At 36.7% G+C, this 17,929-nt stretch overlaps 3 protein-coding genes across 3 annotated transcripts; all 3 read right to left on the bottom strand.

Moving 5' to 3' along the window:
* Positions 1,717-4,336, bottom strand: LOC18781089 (GDSL esterase/lipase At5g03610). Its single transcript, XM_020557727.1, has 5 exons — positions 4,276-4,336; positions 3,957-4,163; positions 3,146-3,426; positions 2,178-2,484; positions 1,717-1,947 (listed from the first exon to the last, which is right to left on the bottom strand). Exons 1-5 carry the CDS (start codon positions 4,334-4,336, stop codon positions 1,730-1,732), a joined length of 1,074 nt encoding a protein of 357 aa, XP_020413316.1. The 3' UTR covers positions 1,717-1,729.
* Positions 10,044-12,640, bottom strand: LOC18780908 (GDSL esterase/lipase At5g03610). The gene is made up of 5 exons (XM_007213946.2): positions 12,548-12,640; positions 12,204-12,410; positions 11,377-11,651; positions 10,569-10,875; positions 10,044-10,359 (listed from the first exon to the last, which is right to left on the bottom strand). The coding sequence occupies exons 1-5, from the start codon at positions 12,609-12,611 to the stop codon at positions 10,142-10,144; spliced, it is 1,071 nt and encodes a 356-aa protein (XP_007214008.2). The 5' UTR covers positions 12,612-12,640; the 3' UTR covers positions 10,044-10,141.
* Positions 13,503-17,372, bottom strand: LOC18780739. Its single transcript, XM_007211904.2, has 9 exons — positions 16,871-17,372; positions 16,691-16,788; positions 16,249-16,489; positions 16,026-16,123; positions 15,877-15,942; positions 14,478-14,567; positions 14,137-14,205; positions 13,943-14,049; positions 13,503-13,778 (listed from the first exon to the last, which is right to left on the bottom strand). Exons 1-9 carry the CDS (start codon positions 17,224-17,226, stop codon positions 13,689-13,691), a joined length of 1,215 nt encoding a protein of 404 aa, XP_007211966.1. The 5' UTR covers positions 17,227-17,372; the 3' UTR covers positions 13,503-13,688.

The raw sequence follows: 17,929 nt of genomic DNA, 5'->3' as shown, positions 1-17,929 counted from the left end.
AAGATCAGATGTGCCTGATCCTCTGCTTGATTTTCTTGCCTAAGAAGATCCGTCGGATTTGTGATAGCCTCTTCCTTTATCCGTAGAGCTTCAGAAGAAGAAGATGGGTTTCAAGAATGCGATAAAGAATAGAAATGGCTTCAGATGGCCTCTAAAGCATGAGCAATTGAATCAGTAGTTTCTGGGAGATATGATGAAGACATTGTCAATGCTTTGAACTATACAAGTCCTGCAGAAAGATATGTTAAAGAAACTGAAACAACGGCGGTTTTCTGTTCTACCGTCGTCTTTTCTCGTCGTCTATATTAAGTTAAGATGGCGGTAGATTTATAATTACCGACATAGATTATTTTGTTAAACGTCGTTAAGTGTACTACAACCGACGTGGATTTTATTTTTAAATTATAAATAGAGTTTTTTTTCCCGTATTCTTTCAGTTTTAGTTTTCAATTCCAAAGCGTGATAAATAGATTTTTCTTTCCCGAGGAAATTTAAAATGAGGGAAATTAATGTTCTAGAATTTGTAAACTAACACGACGCAATATTTGCAAATCTGTGTCATCTATTAAGATTATGATGTGGAACAGAGTTCCATCTGGTAAGATTTCGTAACCCTTGGGATCTCAGACAAATCTGATTATGTCGCGTGTCTATATAAACGTCGTGGTTATTTCACTTCTTGTCATTAAGTAGATCTACCGACGTAGGATAAGAAAATCAAAGAAAAAAATTGTTAACAAAAATTCTTATTAAGACGACCGTTAAAATTAAAGGTACGACGTATAAAATGAATAAATACGACGATAAATTTTATTGTACGATTTAAAGATAACGTCGTAGAACTATACGAGAATGACGTCGATATATTTATATTTTCCGTCGTTGTAAATTAATTTAATACGGCGATATTTTATATTTTAAAGCCGTGGATTTGTTTGTAATTATACGGCGTCTTATACGAAAACCTCGTCGTGTTATTTTATGAGTAAAAACGGCAGTTTTTATTGAAATCGTCGTCTTTACTTTCTACGTCGGTCGATTCATAACTTCTGCCGTTCTTTGTTGGCATTGATTTTACACTGCGGAAATCTGTTTCAAATAGACGTCGGTTGTTTAATTATGTACGTCGTTGTTTTTGAACAGCCATTTGAAACTCCATTTTTTAGTTGTCTAAGGTTGTATTACACGACGGTGTTTTTAGAACCGTCGTCTTTTTATAAACCACGACGGTTTTCACTTAGACCGTCGTTGTTTTCTGGTCGTCTTTTTCACTTTTTGTAGTAGTGGAATTTGAAAATTACATAAAATTCTTAAGTTACATAGAATTCTTATACAGAGATGTAGTTTCAGGGTATAAAGGCCTAGTGTGGGATAGTTGTTAAGAGTTTGTAACCTTTGTTCTGGCAGCACCTTCCTTACTTACCATAGAGATAGTGCAGCTCAGATCAATAGGCATGATATGTCCCCTAAAATATTAATACATTGTTAAATATCTATTTGCATGAATAAATAAATAAAATAAAAAGCTCATCTTTAGTGAACCCCTTCAATGGATTGCGAATGGATATTTATTAAGGTTTTATAGTGTCACTTTCTTTCTTATTCAAGTTAGGTTCGCTTAAAATCTTATTGTTTGAAGTTAATTACTACTTCTCATGCAAAGAAAACATTAATCAATATTCTCACGCAATCCAACCGTCTAGGGGCACAGTTTAAACTACACTATAAATCACAAATACAATTGATGAAGAGAAGGTTTTATAGTGGCATAAACTTCATGCCAACCATTCTGCGAAGGGTGTACCATATCCCAAAAGAAAGAAACATCAGGGTTATCGCATACAATGTACTTCTTTGCACCAGTCTGATCCACACTGCCGCATGAGTATTCATTGCTCACCCCAACACAACATGGCTTTAGAGTGTTAATCTGAAATGTCGAATATCCTGCTACCAAAAAAGAATGCGATCAAGTATAGACATATATACATGAGTAGGACCACATTTATTGACCACCACCTTATAAACGTATTTAAGGAGGACCCACATAGATGGTACCTACTTTTATTAGAAAGGCGGTGAGCAGGGTGATGAATAAATGTAAAACAAATAGCAATATCCAAAAATAATACAAGTAGAAGGGATCAATTAGTGTTCGCGGAAAAGGGATTTATTACCTTGATGATGTTTTTGGGGCTTCACTGCAGATATAAACGCATTATAGAGATCCAAGTCGACAAATGCCGAATTCTTTATCTCCTTGTTCAACTCCTCCAACTTTTGAAGCAGAATCTGATTGTGGAACATTGAAGCCATATTGGCAAATTCATTGCAGTTTTGATATGAAAGAGAGGAAGTTATGCCGGGAAGGCATCCTAGGGGCTCTATTGTTGTAACCGCTATTTTTTGTACTCCCAAATTATGTATACGCTTCAAATCCACAGTAAGCTGCTTAATAATAGATTTAGTAAACATTGCCAAATCCTGTCATTTGGAAGATACGAATGTGATCAAGTTAGTATAAAGTCTCTTCAAAATTCTATATATCATGTATGTATTTGTGGACATGCCAAGAACCCCACATAGTTCGGAAACATCTAAACCCTTCAATAATCTTGTATTTGATTAAAGTTCCCTAGAAAATGATGGAATCTTGAATTTAAATATATGTATAAAAAAAAAACATAACTCCTCGAGAAAAACAAACATCATGCTATTGTTCAACAATGACATCTTGTTATAATTGATTACTGACATATGATAATTACAATATAAAAATAATAGATTAATTTAGAGTAGATTATCGCTTGTATTTAAAAAATATATATTAAAAAATGTCACTTTAATTTTTCAAAATCCATGATTTATCTGCTGTCACTAAATAATTATTGAAATTGGTGTATAAGCTCAAGTGACATTTTTATAGTTTTTTTAGAAGAAAAATTCCATTACGTTAATAACTTTTTATATTAGATATTACTTAGAAGAAATGTTAATACACCAATGCAAGAGAGTAATATAAACAACTACAAAACAAGAACAAGCTAATAGAATTGAAGAATTATATTGAAACAAAAAATTTAAATAGCAGAACATTGTACCAAAACGCACTTACGACAATAAAACCATTAGATTAACCACTTACCTTTGTGTCGTGGCCTGGTCTACCAAAATGAGCAGCGTAGTCGTTCCCCGCAATTGATACAAGAGCAATGGACGAGTTAACGACGTCGTTTTTGACATAGACTTTTTGTTGAAGCAGGTGTTCGAAAAAGTCGATTTGGGTGGTCAAGTTTGGTCCACTGACCAATGTATCGAAAACACCTGTCCCTCCAAATGCAAAGTTCATCCCAGACTCTAGTTTGGATTTCTTCACAAATTTTCTCAATGCGTAAGGCACCGGAGATCTTATGCCCAAAAAGGAAGCTGCAATTTTGCAACACGTCAAAGAGGAACAAATAAAATAAAATTGGTTCTTTTTTTATCTTAAAGTTTTGTTAAACAATGCAGACTTGGGTTAAGCCAGTTGACTAGAGCAGTGAGTCCGGTCTCTTGTAGTCAAGTCCGAATCCCCTTTTCGTAAATTCAATTAGTTTAGAGTAGATTTTCATTTGTATAAAAAGATTTGGTTAAACAATAATTCAAGCAAATTAAAATTCATGCTCCCCCATAAAAAAAAAAAATTTATGCCAATACGATCCCAACCTAGTACTACTAACACAATTAAATTTTCTATATCTAAATAATAAATGACGATTAAATTCATGTCAAATATTTCACATGTTAGCATACTATAAAAACCAAAATTGAACTTTGCCTCCTAATTTTGCTCATTGTCGCACTTTGGTCCATGAACTTAACTACAGTTAATGGAGGAAAAGATGACATTTACACCCATAAACTAACATAAATTTTTGGAAAGAGGAGAATACTCTTGAGAAAGAAAGGAAACAAACCTATATAATCAGTGAGGACACGACCATTCGAAAACCGGCCGGCCGGCTTTCCGGGAAAAGTGATCCCATAAGGTTCCTTCCATGAAGGAGACACAGATTTTCTGATATTTCCTGTATCAACATAAGAGTCCCCGAAGATGAAAAGTTTCACAGAGCCATGACTGTTGTGCTGATGAAGGTGATGATGGGCTTCAAGAACTTCTGCCACTATATATTAAAAGCAATAAAAAGGACAAATAAATACAATTTTCTTTTGTCTAAAAAAAAATATAAAGGCTGATATCAAGAACATATATATATTTAGTTATGAAGAACTAACCTGTAAAAGTGGCGATGTATAAAAGGAAGAGACAAGAGGCGATGGTGGTTTGCTTCTCCATTTGAAAGCAGAGATTTTTGGGTGTCTTGAAAGAAAAAAATGAAAAGAAATAGACACTGGCGTTCTTACATATATGGGCATGATACAATGTACCCTGCTTAATAGCAATAGGTTTTACAGCTTAGAAAAGGAAAAGAAAAAACGGATTTGTTTTTTGTTTGAATATTTATTCATTTTGGTGACTTTAGTGTCATTTTCATTTTCCGTTGTATAAAAGATGGAAAACATTTATGACATCCAAAAATTTCGTTGCAGCACTTGGAAAGTTTTTTGTGTATCTTTTCTCGTTTCATATTTTCTTGACATTCATTCTATAACAGTGTGTTTGGATGAAGGAAATAAATTTGGAATTTTTATAAAAGTCAGAATTTCTAAATTGACATTAATCAATTCCCGTTTTGGATTAAAAAAACATAGAAATTTAGAAATTGTGGAAAGAAAAAAAAAAAGTAATTTGGAGGTCATAAATCCCAAATTCAAATTTTATCTAAAAGTAGTTATTTCTCAAATTCCAAGAGAAATTAAGTTTTTAAAACATATTCCTTTACAAATAAAGACTAAATTCCGTATTTTAAATCCGTCACCCAAACAGTAAACTTTACAAATTCTAGAACATTAATTTCCTTCAATTTAAATTCCGTCATTTATAAATTCTTTTGTACTTTTAAATTTCCTCATCCAAACGCACCATAAATAAACTTAATTCAAAGCCTAGAAATTATTGTCTTTTTTTTGTTAATCCAATTTTGCTCACTCCTTAATTTATATGATGTAGCTTAGGGTTTAAACCGTAAAAATATTTATGATGTACCTCGCCCTAAACCCTAAAACACTGCTGTACTTGGATGGGCCTCAATAACCAAATCATACCTTTGTTCAGGTGGCCCCTTTTTACCACAAAGATACTGCAACTAAGAAAAATAGGCATCATCACAACGGCATCTAATCCAATGAAAAGGGTATTAACTTGTAAAGTAGTAGACCTATGTTATTTGCTGTAGGGTTCATCTTTTTGTTCACCATAGGAGGACTCACTGGAATAGTCCTGCAAATTGTGGGCTACACCAGGTCAAGCTTTTGGTGAAGTTTTCACGCTGCTCATTTAAGTTTACAAGTCTGTATAGTCAACCCGATCCTATGAATAAGCCTATGCAGTTCCTCTAGAAGGGTATTGTCAAGACCTCTAGAGACGAGAATAGACGAAGGGAAAGGAAGGAAATCCTTTCCAGGATCAATGATCTAGAGAGCAAACTAAGTTATGGGCTACCCCCTCAACTGTCTGATGGGGGCTATGCTAGTCTCATAGCCCTCTATCTCTACAGTATCCCGCAATTTCTGCTCCTTCCCGTCCTTTTCATTCTTGATAGCACAGGAAATAGACTGTTCTTTGTCCTTGGCCGTCCTTTGTCCTCTTTCAATAATACCATAGATGCTATTGGTCCTGATCTTCGATTCAATCTAGGAATGGTTGTTAAAGAGACCCGTGGTAATCGTCTTTTTTTTTTCTTTATCTAAGGTCTTAGCTATCCTACTCACTTTTCTTTTTTCTTTTTCTTGTTCTTGTTGAGATACCTTAACATTGTCATTACACGCTGCTTTCCTTAGGTTAAAGAACCTCCATGACACATTCGCAGTGTGTCTAAGAAAACCTCATCCCCTCTTAACTTTGGCAAAATAAATAAATTATATCAATAGGCATAATATGTCCCCTAAAATACTAGTAAATTGTAAAATATTAATATAATTGTATATTAACCTAGTATGGAAATCAAATAACTGAACAGTTAATCTATTCAATAAGGGCCAGTTTAGCATTGCTATGCTGTGAAAATAATCGTTGTTAGATTTGCTGTGAGAGAAATCAACTGTAAGAGAAAGCAGTTTGGCATTTGGTAAACTTTTTGTTAAAAGTGTTGTTGATACTAATTCCTGCATAATCAGAAAATAATTCCCGCATAATTATTAAACCTAGCGCCGCTTCGAAACTGATTCCTGCATAATCAGAAAATGAAAGCATCTCGTTAGCTGCTTTCCTTATTTTAAGGATCCGCCCCGAATTTTTTCGAAACCCGAGGCGAACCCTTTGGAATTCCCGACATCCTCCCGATGCCAGGCCCACTTACTAAAGACCGAGACTTCCTGCCAAAAATTCGGCAGAGTCTTCCCTATAAATTGGACATTTCTCAAAATTTATACTTGCATGAAAACGCATTTAATATTCCCAACTAGCAGCATGCACAATATAATTCATGCAATTCACACAAATGGCCTTCGGCCTTCCAATAATTCTTAAACGATTATCAAACAATTCAAATACCAAAGATGACTAATATTTAGTCTGCGGCTGCACCTAATAACCTTAGGCTGCCTACGTACCCTCCTTGACGGATCAAGCCACACGTAGTTCTTCCCTAAAACCCAATTCCACACTTGGGCGATACCTTATTTCATTTCTCTGGATTTCATATAATCTCCCCATACGCCGGTACAACCAACGCCACGTATGGGGCCTGTCAACACGCCGGATAACCTACGCCACGTGCGACCATGCCATACTATCATTATATTTCCCCATACGCCGGTACAACCAACGCCACGTATGGGGCCTGTCTCAACGCCGGATAACCTACGCCACGTGAGACGTGCACATCATATCACATAACTCCCCATACGCCGGTATAACCAACGCCACGTATGGGGCCTATCCCAACGCCGGATAACCTACGCCACGCGGGACCTCAACATCATATCACAATGTCTCCCCGTACAACCAACGTCACGTATGGGGTCTGTCGACACGCCGGATAACCTACGCCACGTGCGACCTCAACACAATATCACAATAGCTCCCTATACGCCGGTACAACCAACGCCACGTATGGGGCCTATCTCAACGCCGGATAACCTACGCCACGTGAGACCTGAACATCATATTACGAATCTCCCCATACGCCGGTACAACCAACGCCACGTATGGGGTCTGTCCCAACGCCGGATAACCTACGCCACGTGGGACCTGACTTTCACTTGGTGGTGCATGTAGTGAATCCAACATCCGGGGAGGTACCTAAAGTAGTGCGTATAGCACTCCAAACTGACATTCTAGACTCTGTTGTACCCTTGTACAACCATATATAATTATATAAATAATTCTAATATTGTGTAACCCTCCACAATAGTCTAGCACCAGATAATCCCCCCTAGAAAGGTGAGATTACTCCAGGAGACTCACGATCAACCAAGGGTCAAACTACTCTAACCCTGGTCAACCGGATCTGCGGAACCCACGACATCCAATTTCCGATCCGGAAGTCCCTATGGGTTCTACCAGGTATAGGACACTTGTCCTGCAAGTTTGGTTCAGATCGGACGGTCGGATTGCTCACGATCGCACGATCTGACGGTTAATATAAAATATGAACTTAAAATTATTTTTCGGAACATCCGGGGCTCCGATTCATGATCCGTGAATTCCTACACGATCCTATAAATACCTAGATTAACATATATTAAATTTGGGACCATCCGACGGTCCCAACCTATCGAACCCGGATAACGCGCAATATGCGAATATCCGTTCGATAGTCAAACGACGTCCGAATTGAGATCCGCGAAATCCTACGCACTCGTGACAACGTAAGGATCTCATTGGAACACAGTGCTAATTTTCTACAGTGCCCACGCGCCGCCGCACGCGCCGGCAGCGCGTGGGTACCCAAAGCGATAACGCTTCGCCGGAAAATCTCAAAACCATGGCTCCAAACTCCTACCCTAGGTATAACACCCTATTTAGAGCCACTTTTGTTCTTGGACCTACCCTAAAAAGTGGCCGGAAATGGCCAATCAGGGCGGCTGAAGTTCGGCCGATTTTCAATTCGAAAATCGAGTTGTCTACGCTAAGAATCGATCTAATCCAACCCAACTATCAGCTAGAGTAGCTCGAGAGGTTCAAAATCCATACCTGGGTCGACGGAATTGGTGGCCGGAGGAGAGAGATCGGCGGCTGTGAAGATCCAGCGACGTCGGCCGCTTCTTCTCCAAATTCCGGCGAAATTGCGGCGGTTGGAGGCGGGGGCTGGCTGGGGTAGGAAGAGGACGACGGCCCGGTCATTTTGGTACCGGTCCCGTCATCATTGGTGGCCGGAGGAGAGCACGGCCGGCCAAAACGTGGCCGGCTGTCGCGCGCGAGGGAGAGGAGAGAGAGAGACCCACGGGGGGAGAGAGAGAGAGAGAGAGAGAGAGAGAGAGAGAGAGAGAGAGAGAGAGAGAGGGAGAGAACCAGATTTTATAAAAAATTCCATTTTGAAATATTTACGATTGTGCCACTGGGCTTCTTTTGACCATATCTCTCTCGTTACAACTCCGATTCGAGCCCACTACGTGTCTATGAACTCGTCTCAGTACGACCTATCCAAAAATACAAGTCACGGTCCCAAACTCTCTCCGGTTAAAGATATGACTAAAATACCCTTAAATAATTAAATAATTAAATAAGGGTTAAATTTGGGAAAATTTGGGGTCGGGGTGTTACACTTATAGCTTTCTCTCACAGTAATTTTCAACAATAAGTGATTTTCTCATAGTTCACCAAACGGGCTGGGCTTCTCAAAATTTTTAAAAGATCACTTATCACCTCAAATAAGCAATGTCAAACGGGCACTAAGACATGTTGAAATACTTCATTTTAGCTTAACTAAGAAAATGTGGAATTCGAAAGTACATTACACTATCACTAGGGTCGCCCTGACTTTTGGGTGGCCCTAGGTGATAAACTAAATGAGGCCCCTTCCCTTAGTATACAATTGCAAAAAAACAACAAATAAAATGATTTTATGTACCGTACAAAGCGCGTGAATAATGATTTTACGATAAACAATTATAGAGCATAATCCTACCTGGTCAGTTATAAATCAGAGTCTAAGTCTCTTATTAGCAAAGTCATTGTCTATGTATAATCTAGAAATTGAAAAAATAGTTTGATGGATAGGAACAAATATATAATATAAAAAATTATAAATATGATTACCTTTTCAATTTCTCATGTTCCTCCCCTCTTGGTCACCATCAATTTCAAAGACAATTTGTGAGCTTTTTAGTGTGAGATTGATTCTTAGAGCCACAATATGATATGAGAAAAAAAGAATGAGGGAAATTGAAAATAATGGGTGGATTGAAGAGAGATGAGGAAAACGGAGAAAAAATATGGTGGTGGATTATTAAGATATGGGTGGATTAAATAGAGTTCTTCCATGGAGAAACTAACTAGGAGAGGAATTGCCCTCCTCAAGCACATGTTGTTTATGTTTTTGCGTGGGAAACGAAGAAACCTTCTGAGAAGAGGAAACGAAGAAACCTAATTTAATTGCGTGTTGTTTATGTATTTATTTTTATTTTTATATATAATAAATTGGACAATAGTATATATATAATATTAAAAAAAATTGGGGCCCCTTAATTGGAGGCCCATGGCCACCCTCTCGCCCACCCCCAAAAAGGCCAGCTCTGACTGTCACTGTAGCTCGTTGCGAATGCGTTTTCATTTTTATTTTTATTTTTATACACAAGGAAGATATGCGAATGCATATTTATTAAGCGCGGATGCTAATTAAGCTTTTCTATAGATCACTATATCTTATCTGCTGACTTCTTATTCTAGCTAGGTTAAAATCACACTATTTGTTCTTCTCTCATGCAAAGAAGTTGATAAATTATCAAGAAATCCAACCACATATTAGTCTCTTTTATATCATTATGATATATTGGGTAAACCAACCCTCTAGGGCCAATATTTAAACTACACAATAAATCACAAATACAATTGACGAAGAGAAGATTTTATAGCGGAATAAACTTCATGCCAGCCATTCTGCGAAGGGTGAATTGTGTCCCAAAAGAAAGAAAGTTTGGGCTTATCGCATACAGTGTACTTCTTTGCTCCACTCTCATTCACACTCCCGCATGAGTATTCATTGCTCACCCCAACACAGCACGGCTTTAGTGGATTAATCTGGAGTGTCGAATATCCTGCTATCCAAAAAAAGTTCAAGTAATATACATGAGTTCACATTTCTGGACCACCTTACATACAGATGAGGAGGATCCACATAGTCGGTACCGACCTCTATTAGAAAAGTGGTGAGCAAGGTTGATGACTAAATGTGACATATCCGAAAGTCATACTAGTAGAAAGGACAAAATTACCGTTCATTACAAAGAGTTAATTACTTAATTACCTTGATGGTGTTTTGGGAGCATAATTGCAGACAAAGACGCGTTATAAAGATCCAAGATTAAAAATGAAGATTTCTTAGTCTCCTTGTTCAACTCTTCAACTTTTTGACGCAAAATCTGGTTATGGAAAATTGAAACCAGATTGGCAACTTCACTACAATTCTGATATGAAAGAAAGGAAGTCATGCGCGGCAGACATCCCAGGGGCCCTATTGCTGTAACAGCTATTTTTCCCACTCCCAACCCATATATACGCTCTAGATCCACAGCAAGCTGCTTAATAATGGATTTGGTGGCCGCTGCGAAATCCTGTCATTTGGAAGATACGAGTGCCATCTAGTATCAGGTCACCTCACAATGCAATATATCATGTATATTTATGGCCATGCAATATATCATGTAGTTCAAAAACATTTGAGAACATGTACATGAGTTTTCTTTAAGCGTTCCAACGCTCTATGAATGCCCATCATGTTATCAATGACATCTGGTTATTATTGACAAGGAACATATACGATAATTGCACCGTACATTAATAGTTAAGTAAAATTTTAGAAATATCACATGAACTCATACGTTATTTTTCAATTTTTTATATTAAAAAAAAACACTTAAAAGATGTCATCTCGATTTTTCAAAATCCATGATTTAGCTCCATATGCTAACTCTGTTACAGAATCTATTAAGGAAAATCATGTGTTGTACACGTCTCTCTTAAATTATTAAAGAAAAAAAAAAAGCTTTCCGACTTGCCTACACATTAATTGCATGCATGTCAACAAACAGATAAGAGTTAGCTTAACCACTTACCTCAGTGTGGTTGCCAAAATAAGCAGCGTAGTCGTTACCCGCAACTGATACGAGAGCAATGGACGAGTCAACGACGTCATTTTTGGTACTATAGAGTTTTTGTTCAAGCAGCTGTTGGAAAAAGTCGATTTGGGTGGTCAAGTTTGGTCCACCAAACACTGTATCAAAAACGCCTGTCCCTCCATATGCAAAGTTCATCCCAGACTCTAGTTTTGATTTCTTCACAAATTTTCTCAATGTGTAAGGCACTGGAGATCTTATGCCCAAAAAGGAAGCTGCGAAATATTGCAACATCTCAGAGAGGCATTTCATAAAACAAAATTAAAATAAAATAAAATACTGGTTTTTTTCTTGTTTTCTTTTTGTTTTTAGAATTTGGTTAAACAAATAATAATGCAATTACAAATTAAAATATAGACAAAATCATGCACTCAAAATCCCAATCTAGTAGTCAAAGCATCCATAGTTAGGGGTGCATTTTTGGGGGTGTAAAGCCACTTTAACATCCTCTTTACACCTCCGAAGGGTATAAATGTGTCTAATAGGGAATATGTAAATCCAAAGATATATATTTGATTTTCTTGTCTAAATTTGTTTTTGTGTGTGTGTGTTTTTTTTCCCCAAACAAATAGACCTAAAAATATTTATATAATATATATTTAAATTGTCCATGTTTAAATAATATATGAAGAATAATTTCTTGTCAAATATTTCACATGCAAACATACTAGAAAAAGTAAAATTCAACTATAGAGGCAAACATACACTCATGATCTAACATATATTTTTGGATTGAGGAAAATACTCTTAAGAGAGAGAAAAGGAACCTATATAATCAGTAAGCACGAGACCATCTGAAAATCGACCAGCTGGCTTTCCCGGAAAATTGATGCCATAAGGTTCCTTCCATGAAGCAGACACAGATTTTTCGGTATTTCCAGTATCAGCATACGAGTCCCCAAAAACGAAAAGCTTCACAGAACCATGATGGTTATGACGATGATGGTGATGATGTGATTCAAGAACTTCTGCCACTACATATCAAAGGCAAAAAGGGACAAAGAGTAAATATGACCATATAAATACATTTTTCTTTGTCTAAATAATAATTTGTGGCTACAGTTAATATATGATTATCAAGAACATGTATATTTGTTTTTGTAGCACTAACCTGTAAACGTGGCGATGTATAAAAGGAAGAGACAAGAAGTGGCTATGGCTGCTTGCTTCTCCATTTAAAAGCAGAGATTTCGGATGTGTTGAAAAATAAAGAACTATATGATATGAAGTGATATTGTGGTGGAAGAAATTGGCAGTCTTATATATATATGAGCACGATGCAAGGCAATAGGTTAGGTTTTACAGCTTAGAAAAGGGGGTTGCGAAAATGCGTAGATTATTACCATGATTAAAATTAAGTGAAATGCAGAAAAATACGTAGATTTTAAATGCAGAGGCTCTGAATCCTTATAATATAATTCATTCCATTTAAATTTTGGTGACATTATTAGTACTATTTGAGGAATTTTCCATTCTATAAACATTTTTTAAATTCAACAATTTCGTTGCAACGCTTGGAAAGTTGGGCATCTTTTCTAAATTTGGTGACCTTATTGGTACTATTTCTCTATAATAAAAAATAACAATTATAGTATCCATAAATAAACTTACTTCAAGGCCAAACAAATTATTTTGATTTAAAAGTCTTCATAACTTGAGCGGATGAAATGAGTTACATGTCACCCCATTTAGAATTTGTATCATGAATGTTTCCTGAATTTTCCAAAAGTCTTAATTTGAGTCCTTAAACTTTTAAACCAATGACTGTGGTCCTTAAATAGTCAACTACCTAGTTTGACTCTCGATGCTATTGGCCTGCATTCTGTGAAGGCCTGCCTGGAGCCTTACATCGTTATCCAGGCCCAAATGGGAGGAAAAATGAGATCACCATGCAGCTTGTGGTGGCCATTTGGGCCATATTTTAGAAGTATAAAGGCACAAGGAGCCAACAGCTGAACACCACTGTGCTGCATTTTAGGCCTCCAGATCCTACTTCGGAAAAATGGCGGAAAACTAGCGGATCTCCGGATGGTTTAAGAGCACACGTCCTTAGTAGCCGATTTTTAGGGGCAAGTTCAACCCATAGACTCTTAACATTGCAGCTGAAAATATGTAGGTCAATTCTTTGAAGATGCAAAAATATTGTGGTACTGACGAAGTTCCTTATATGAACTCAATGTCAATATTTAGGATGCTGGTCACAAAATAATTCAATTCTTAGTGACAAATCTCTCCATAACCTTCTCTCTCTTTCATCTGGTTGCTGGTCTGCTCTGACCCCTGCTGTATCTTGGAGGGCTAGTCTTGGCAACATCAACAACTATCATCCACCCATTAATGATCTGCAAGAATCATCAACAAAAAATAGGCTAAGCTTTCCTCTTCAGAGTGTTGGATCTGTTTTATAAACATGTAAAACATGTAAACCAAAGACAAGAAAGACTACGCCTACGTGTTTGATTTATTTGAATCAGTTTATAAAAATGAAAAGCATGTTGAAACTTGCCTTGCCATTCATCTCTCTGAGTGCTGCACTAGCAGCTTCCTCCGTGGTGTATTCTATGAATGCATAACCTTTGGACCTTTTAGAAATTTTGTCCATTATTATTTTAACTGTTGAGGCAAACATTTAATTAGAATGAGCATATACTGCCATCAAATTGAAAACCCCATTTTATGCTTTAAAAAAAAGTGCAGTACCTTCAACAAGCTCACCAAAGCCTTCAAATGCTGCTCGGAGGGTTTTCTCAGATGTATAAAATGATAGGCCTGTTCAGAAACTAAAATCTTTTTAGCAAATTCAAGTGAATATGCAATGAGAGGGAAAAAGAAGCTACACATATTGAAGAATATCAAGATCTTTTGAAAAATTAAAACGGATAACTCTAGTAAAGAGTTAAAACATAGTTAGCATTACAGGGGTATTTTTGATTGTCTATTTGAAAATATTAGGCTTCCAAAGAATCAGATTAACAAGCAAGCAATTATATGTAAATAAAAGAACATCAATGTTTCACATCAGAATAAAAGTTGCAACATACCAGTAACAAAAAGTTTCTTTGTTTTTGTCGGGGTTGTTTCACTTGCCTCTCCAGATGTCGACAGATCCATAGAACTCTGCAAATTATTACCTGAGAAACACATATTCATAACAAATTGACATTGTTTACAGGTGGAACCTATTGCTGTAATGGTTAGCATTGGTTCCATTAAATAGAAAAGGACCTGAATAATGTTGGATAAAAACAACTATCATTGCACTCTTAAAAAGAAAATTTAAAAAAAATAATTCATAATAGTTTGTAATTACGAATACTAATGTCAGGTCGTTAACAACCCATTTCATGTTCCTTCAGGAATCTTTAACTTCATATAAACCATCAGCAATAAACAAAAATGACTCAGGTGAATTTTTTTTCTTGAAATCACTAATAAATCCGGGTTTCCTACTACTTGATAAACATGGTAAAAAAGATGGCATCCTTTAGTGCAAGGGATCAGGAATAAAGCTAATAATTTAACGGAAAACTATAGTTCAACACACGTCAAGCTCCATCAGTTTATCAGATACTACCAAGCCTCTTCCCAAATATTTAAGAATTGTTAAGGAATGAGTAACCAAAATGATGTATTGAAGAACTCTATACGAAAAAATATTCAGGACCAGGAACCCATGACCTGTTATCCGCTGAATCTGTTCTTTCTATGATCAGTAACAGGTCTCTTCTGACAATTATTGGCAAGACTCCAAGACTTTCACATACCATGAAATCAAGCTCTTTCTATTTTTACATTCCACGATGTGTAATATTTAACTTTGAAATGAGGTTTGCATCATCTCATGGTGTCAGATAACCTACAAATTCAGCTGTAGCAATTATTTCCTTCAGCTTTCTCCTTGTGGTTAATCTCATTTACACCATTTTCGCCCATATCAAAATTCAAAATATTTCTATGTTTGCGGGATTATGTGATTTCTATTGCAAGGTCATACACCTTCACAATCTTAACAATTGCTCTGAAAATCTTCTGGTGTTATACATTATCAAAGTCTTCCCCATTCCTATTCATTTGTTGACCAAGGAACAAAGTCATCTGGGCATCGATCTGCATAACCTTCTAAGTCCAACCTTTTGGACTAAAATTACAATGACACATTTAAATTTTTCAACAAGTAGTAAGAAACAATTCTCTACGGATATCCAAAGTTACTCAATAAATTTAATTGTATTGCTCTATAAGTTATCTCGTCAGTGACATAGCTCTCTGAAGATGAAAAGAAGACATTAGGTTTGCAACATCAGTTTAAAAGGCATTCAAATCAAGAAGCAAAGCCTAACCTAGCAACGAGTTAGAAGATATTACATCTGATTCTAAGACGATAACCATAAGTAGATATTATTCAAGAAAGATCTTATAAAAGTTAGAAGAGGAGAAAACCTCCATAATCTTTGTTCTCCGACTCCCAATTCTTGTCAGGCTCGACAGATAAAACACCAGGAACACCTGCAGCATATAGGATCATTAGTCCTCGAGAAGACAATTGTTAACACAAATGTGGCATAGAGAAACTAGGAGCATACACTAACCAGCTACTTCGCGTGCACACTCTTCATCAAGTTCACAACAGAACCCAAAGTTAGATTGCCAGGAAACATGATAAATACACATTTGTGCATCCTTCTCACTACCAAAAGAGCAAAATACAGCACCATACCAATTAGAAAAAACAAAGTAGTTACCATACCAATTAGAAAAAACAAAGTAGTTTAAGAACGCAAACAGCATTGATGCTCAGAATCTAAGACTTACTTCCCCAAGACCTTTGTTAGTATCTGAGCATAATAATCAACCATTTGTGCTTTTGTAACAACCCCAATGCTGGGTTTATCCATTCGAACGAGCCACCTTTTGGTGTTGGAAAGAGGAAATAAGAAAGTACTTCCACTTTGAGGGTAAGACATAAAACCTGATTGAACATTTGGTGGGCTATAATCCTTTTTTGCAGAACTATAATCCGGGTCAGGCTTAACCGATAAAACCCCCGGTAAACCTACACAAATTACATACAAATAATTAAGTCATTCAACAACATTAGCAATAACGAATGACCAAACCTCATAAAAGTTCATTATCTCTTCAAACAGAACATCTCAGAAGCACTCATTTCATGACAATCAAAAAAGAACACAAACATCCAGTCTGTAGCAAAAACCAATTCAATAAAACATCAGTGAAAATGATATAACTTTACATGCGAGCTTGTGGGAAGTTTCTTCCTCAATATCACAGCAAAAGCCAAAATGGGTATCCCAAGAAGCATCGTATATACACATTTGAGCATCCTTCTCACTGAAAACAAAAACATTAAAATACAATTCAGGCGAAAATCTAAGCAATGGCATATTGGAGAAAGAATTTATAGCATACCCACTTGCCCAAAACACTTTGAAGGGTTTTAACATAGTATTCAATAACTTCTTGTTTTGAATTGACCCCTTGTGGAGGAGCCTCCATGAGCACAACCCAGTGGCGTTTGTCACTGGAAGTGGAAGATAAAGGAAGAGAAGTGGAAGGTGTCGCTGTTGTTGATGTTGAAGCTGCACATGTTTTAACTGAGAAACAACTACAAGAACTGTGAGAAACAGAAGAAAAAGTAAATGGGTTCTTATGGGTTGGTGAGATGGGGAATCTGAGGTTCGTAGTGCGGGTTTGGGACTGGGTTTTGCGAGGTTTCAGTGAGAATTTTGTGGATACGATGAATGTTGCGGAGGGAGACACAGACTCCATGGCTGCCTGCTATGGGTTCATTTTCATGAGTAGAGGAACTAAGCGCTCTCTCTGCAGCAGCTGGATAATCCTCTGCTTATCTATTGTCTAATCAGACAAATCTGCTGTAGCAATTTTATTCATTTATTTCTTCCTTATCAATAACATTCCATATTCTTATTACTTTTAACAATTTCAATAATAAAGATTCAGTTCATGCCCCCGGCCCCCTCTCTTCCAAAAAATATTTTATAACCGTTTTTACGGTGAGGTTTCACTCTCCTCTCCTCTCTTCCTCCCCTCTCTCTTTCTTTTATTTGTCTTTGTTTTGTAATGATTTTTCCTCCACTCATCACAGGTGGATGCGTCTCGACATTGGATCTTCACCTACATTTAAATGTCGAATCTCTACCACAATCTTTTTTGCGGGTTCTTCATGTTTGGAATAAGTCGCAGAGACTCCCTGGCCCCATTTGGTTCACGGAATGAATTTGAGAGGAAATCATTTCCCATGTCATTTCCTAAGGAATGAGAATGAAAGATTCCTTTTCCACGTTTGGTAATGTCGGGAAAGTAACCGGGAGATTTCACTTTGTTTCATTTCCCATGTTTGTTTTGAGTAGGAATGGAAAACAAAGTTTGTATAATTTTCCAATTATACCCATATTAAATCAAATAAAAAAAAAGAATGCATTTAATGATACGTTGTAATTATAAATTGTTC

The sequence above is a fragment of the Prunus persica genome, chromosome G2 (genome assembly GCF_000346465.2).
Source record: "Prunus persica cultivar Lovell chromosome G2, Prunus_persica_NCBIv2, whole genome shotgun sequence".
Classification (NCBI taxonomy): domain Eukaryota; kingdom Viridiplantae; phylum Streptophyta; class Magnoliopsida; order Rosales; family Rosaceae; genus Prunus; species Prunus persica.
This window is presented reverse-complemented; position numbering and strand designations above follow the sequence as displayed.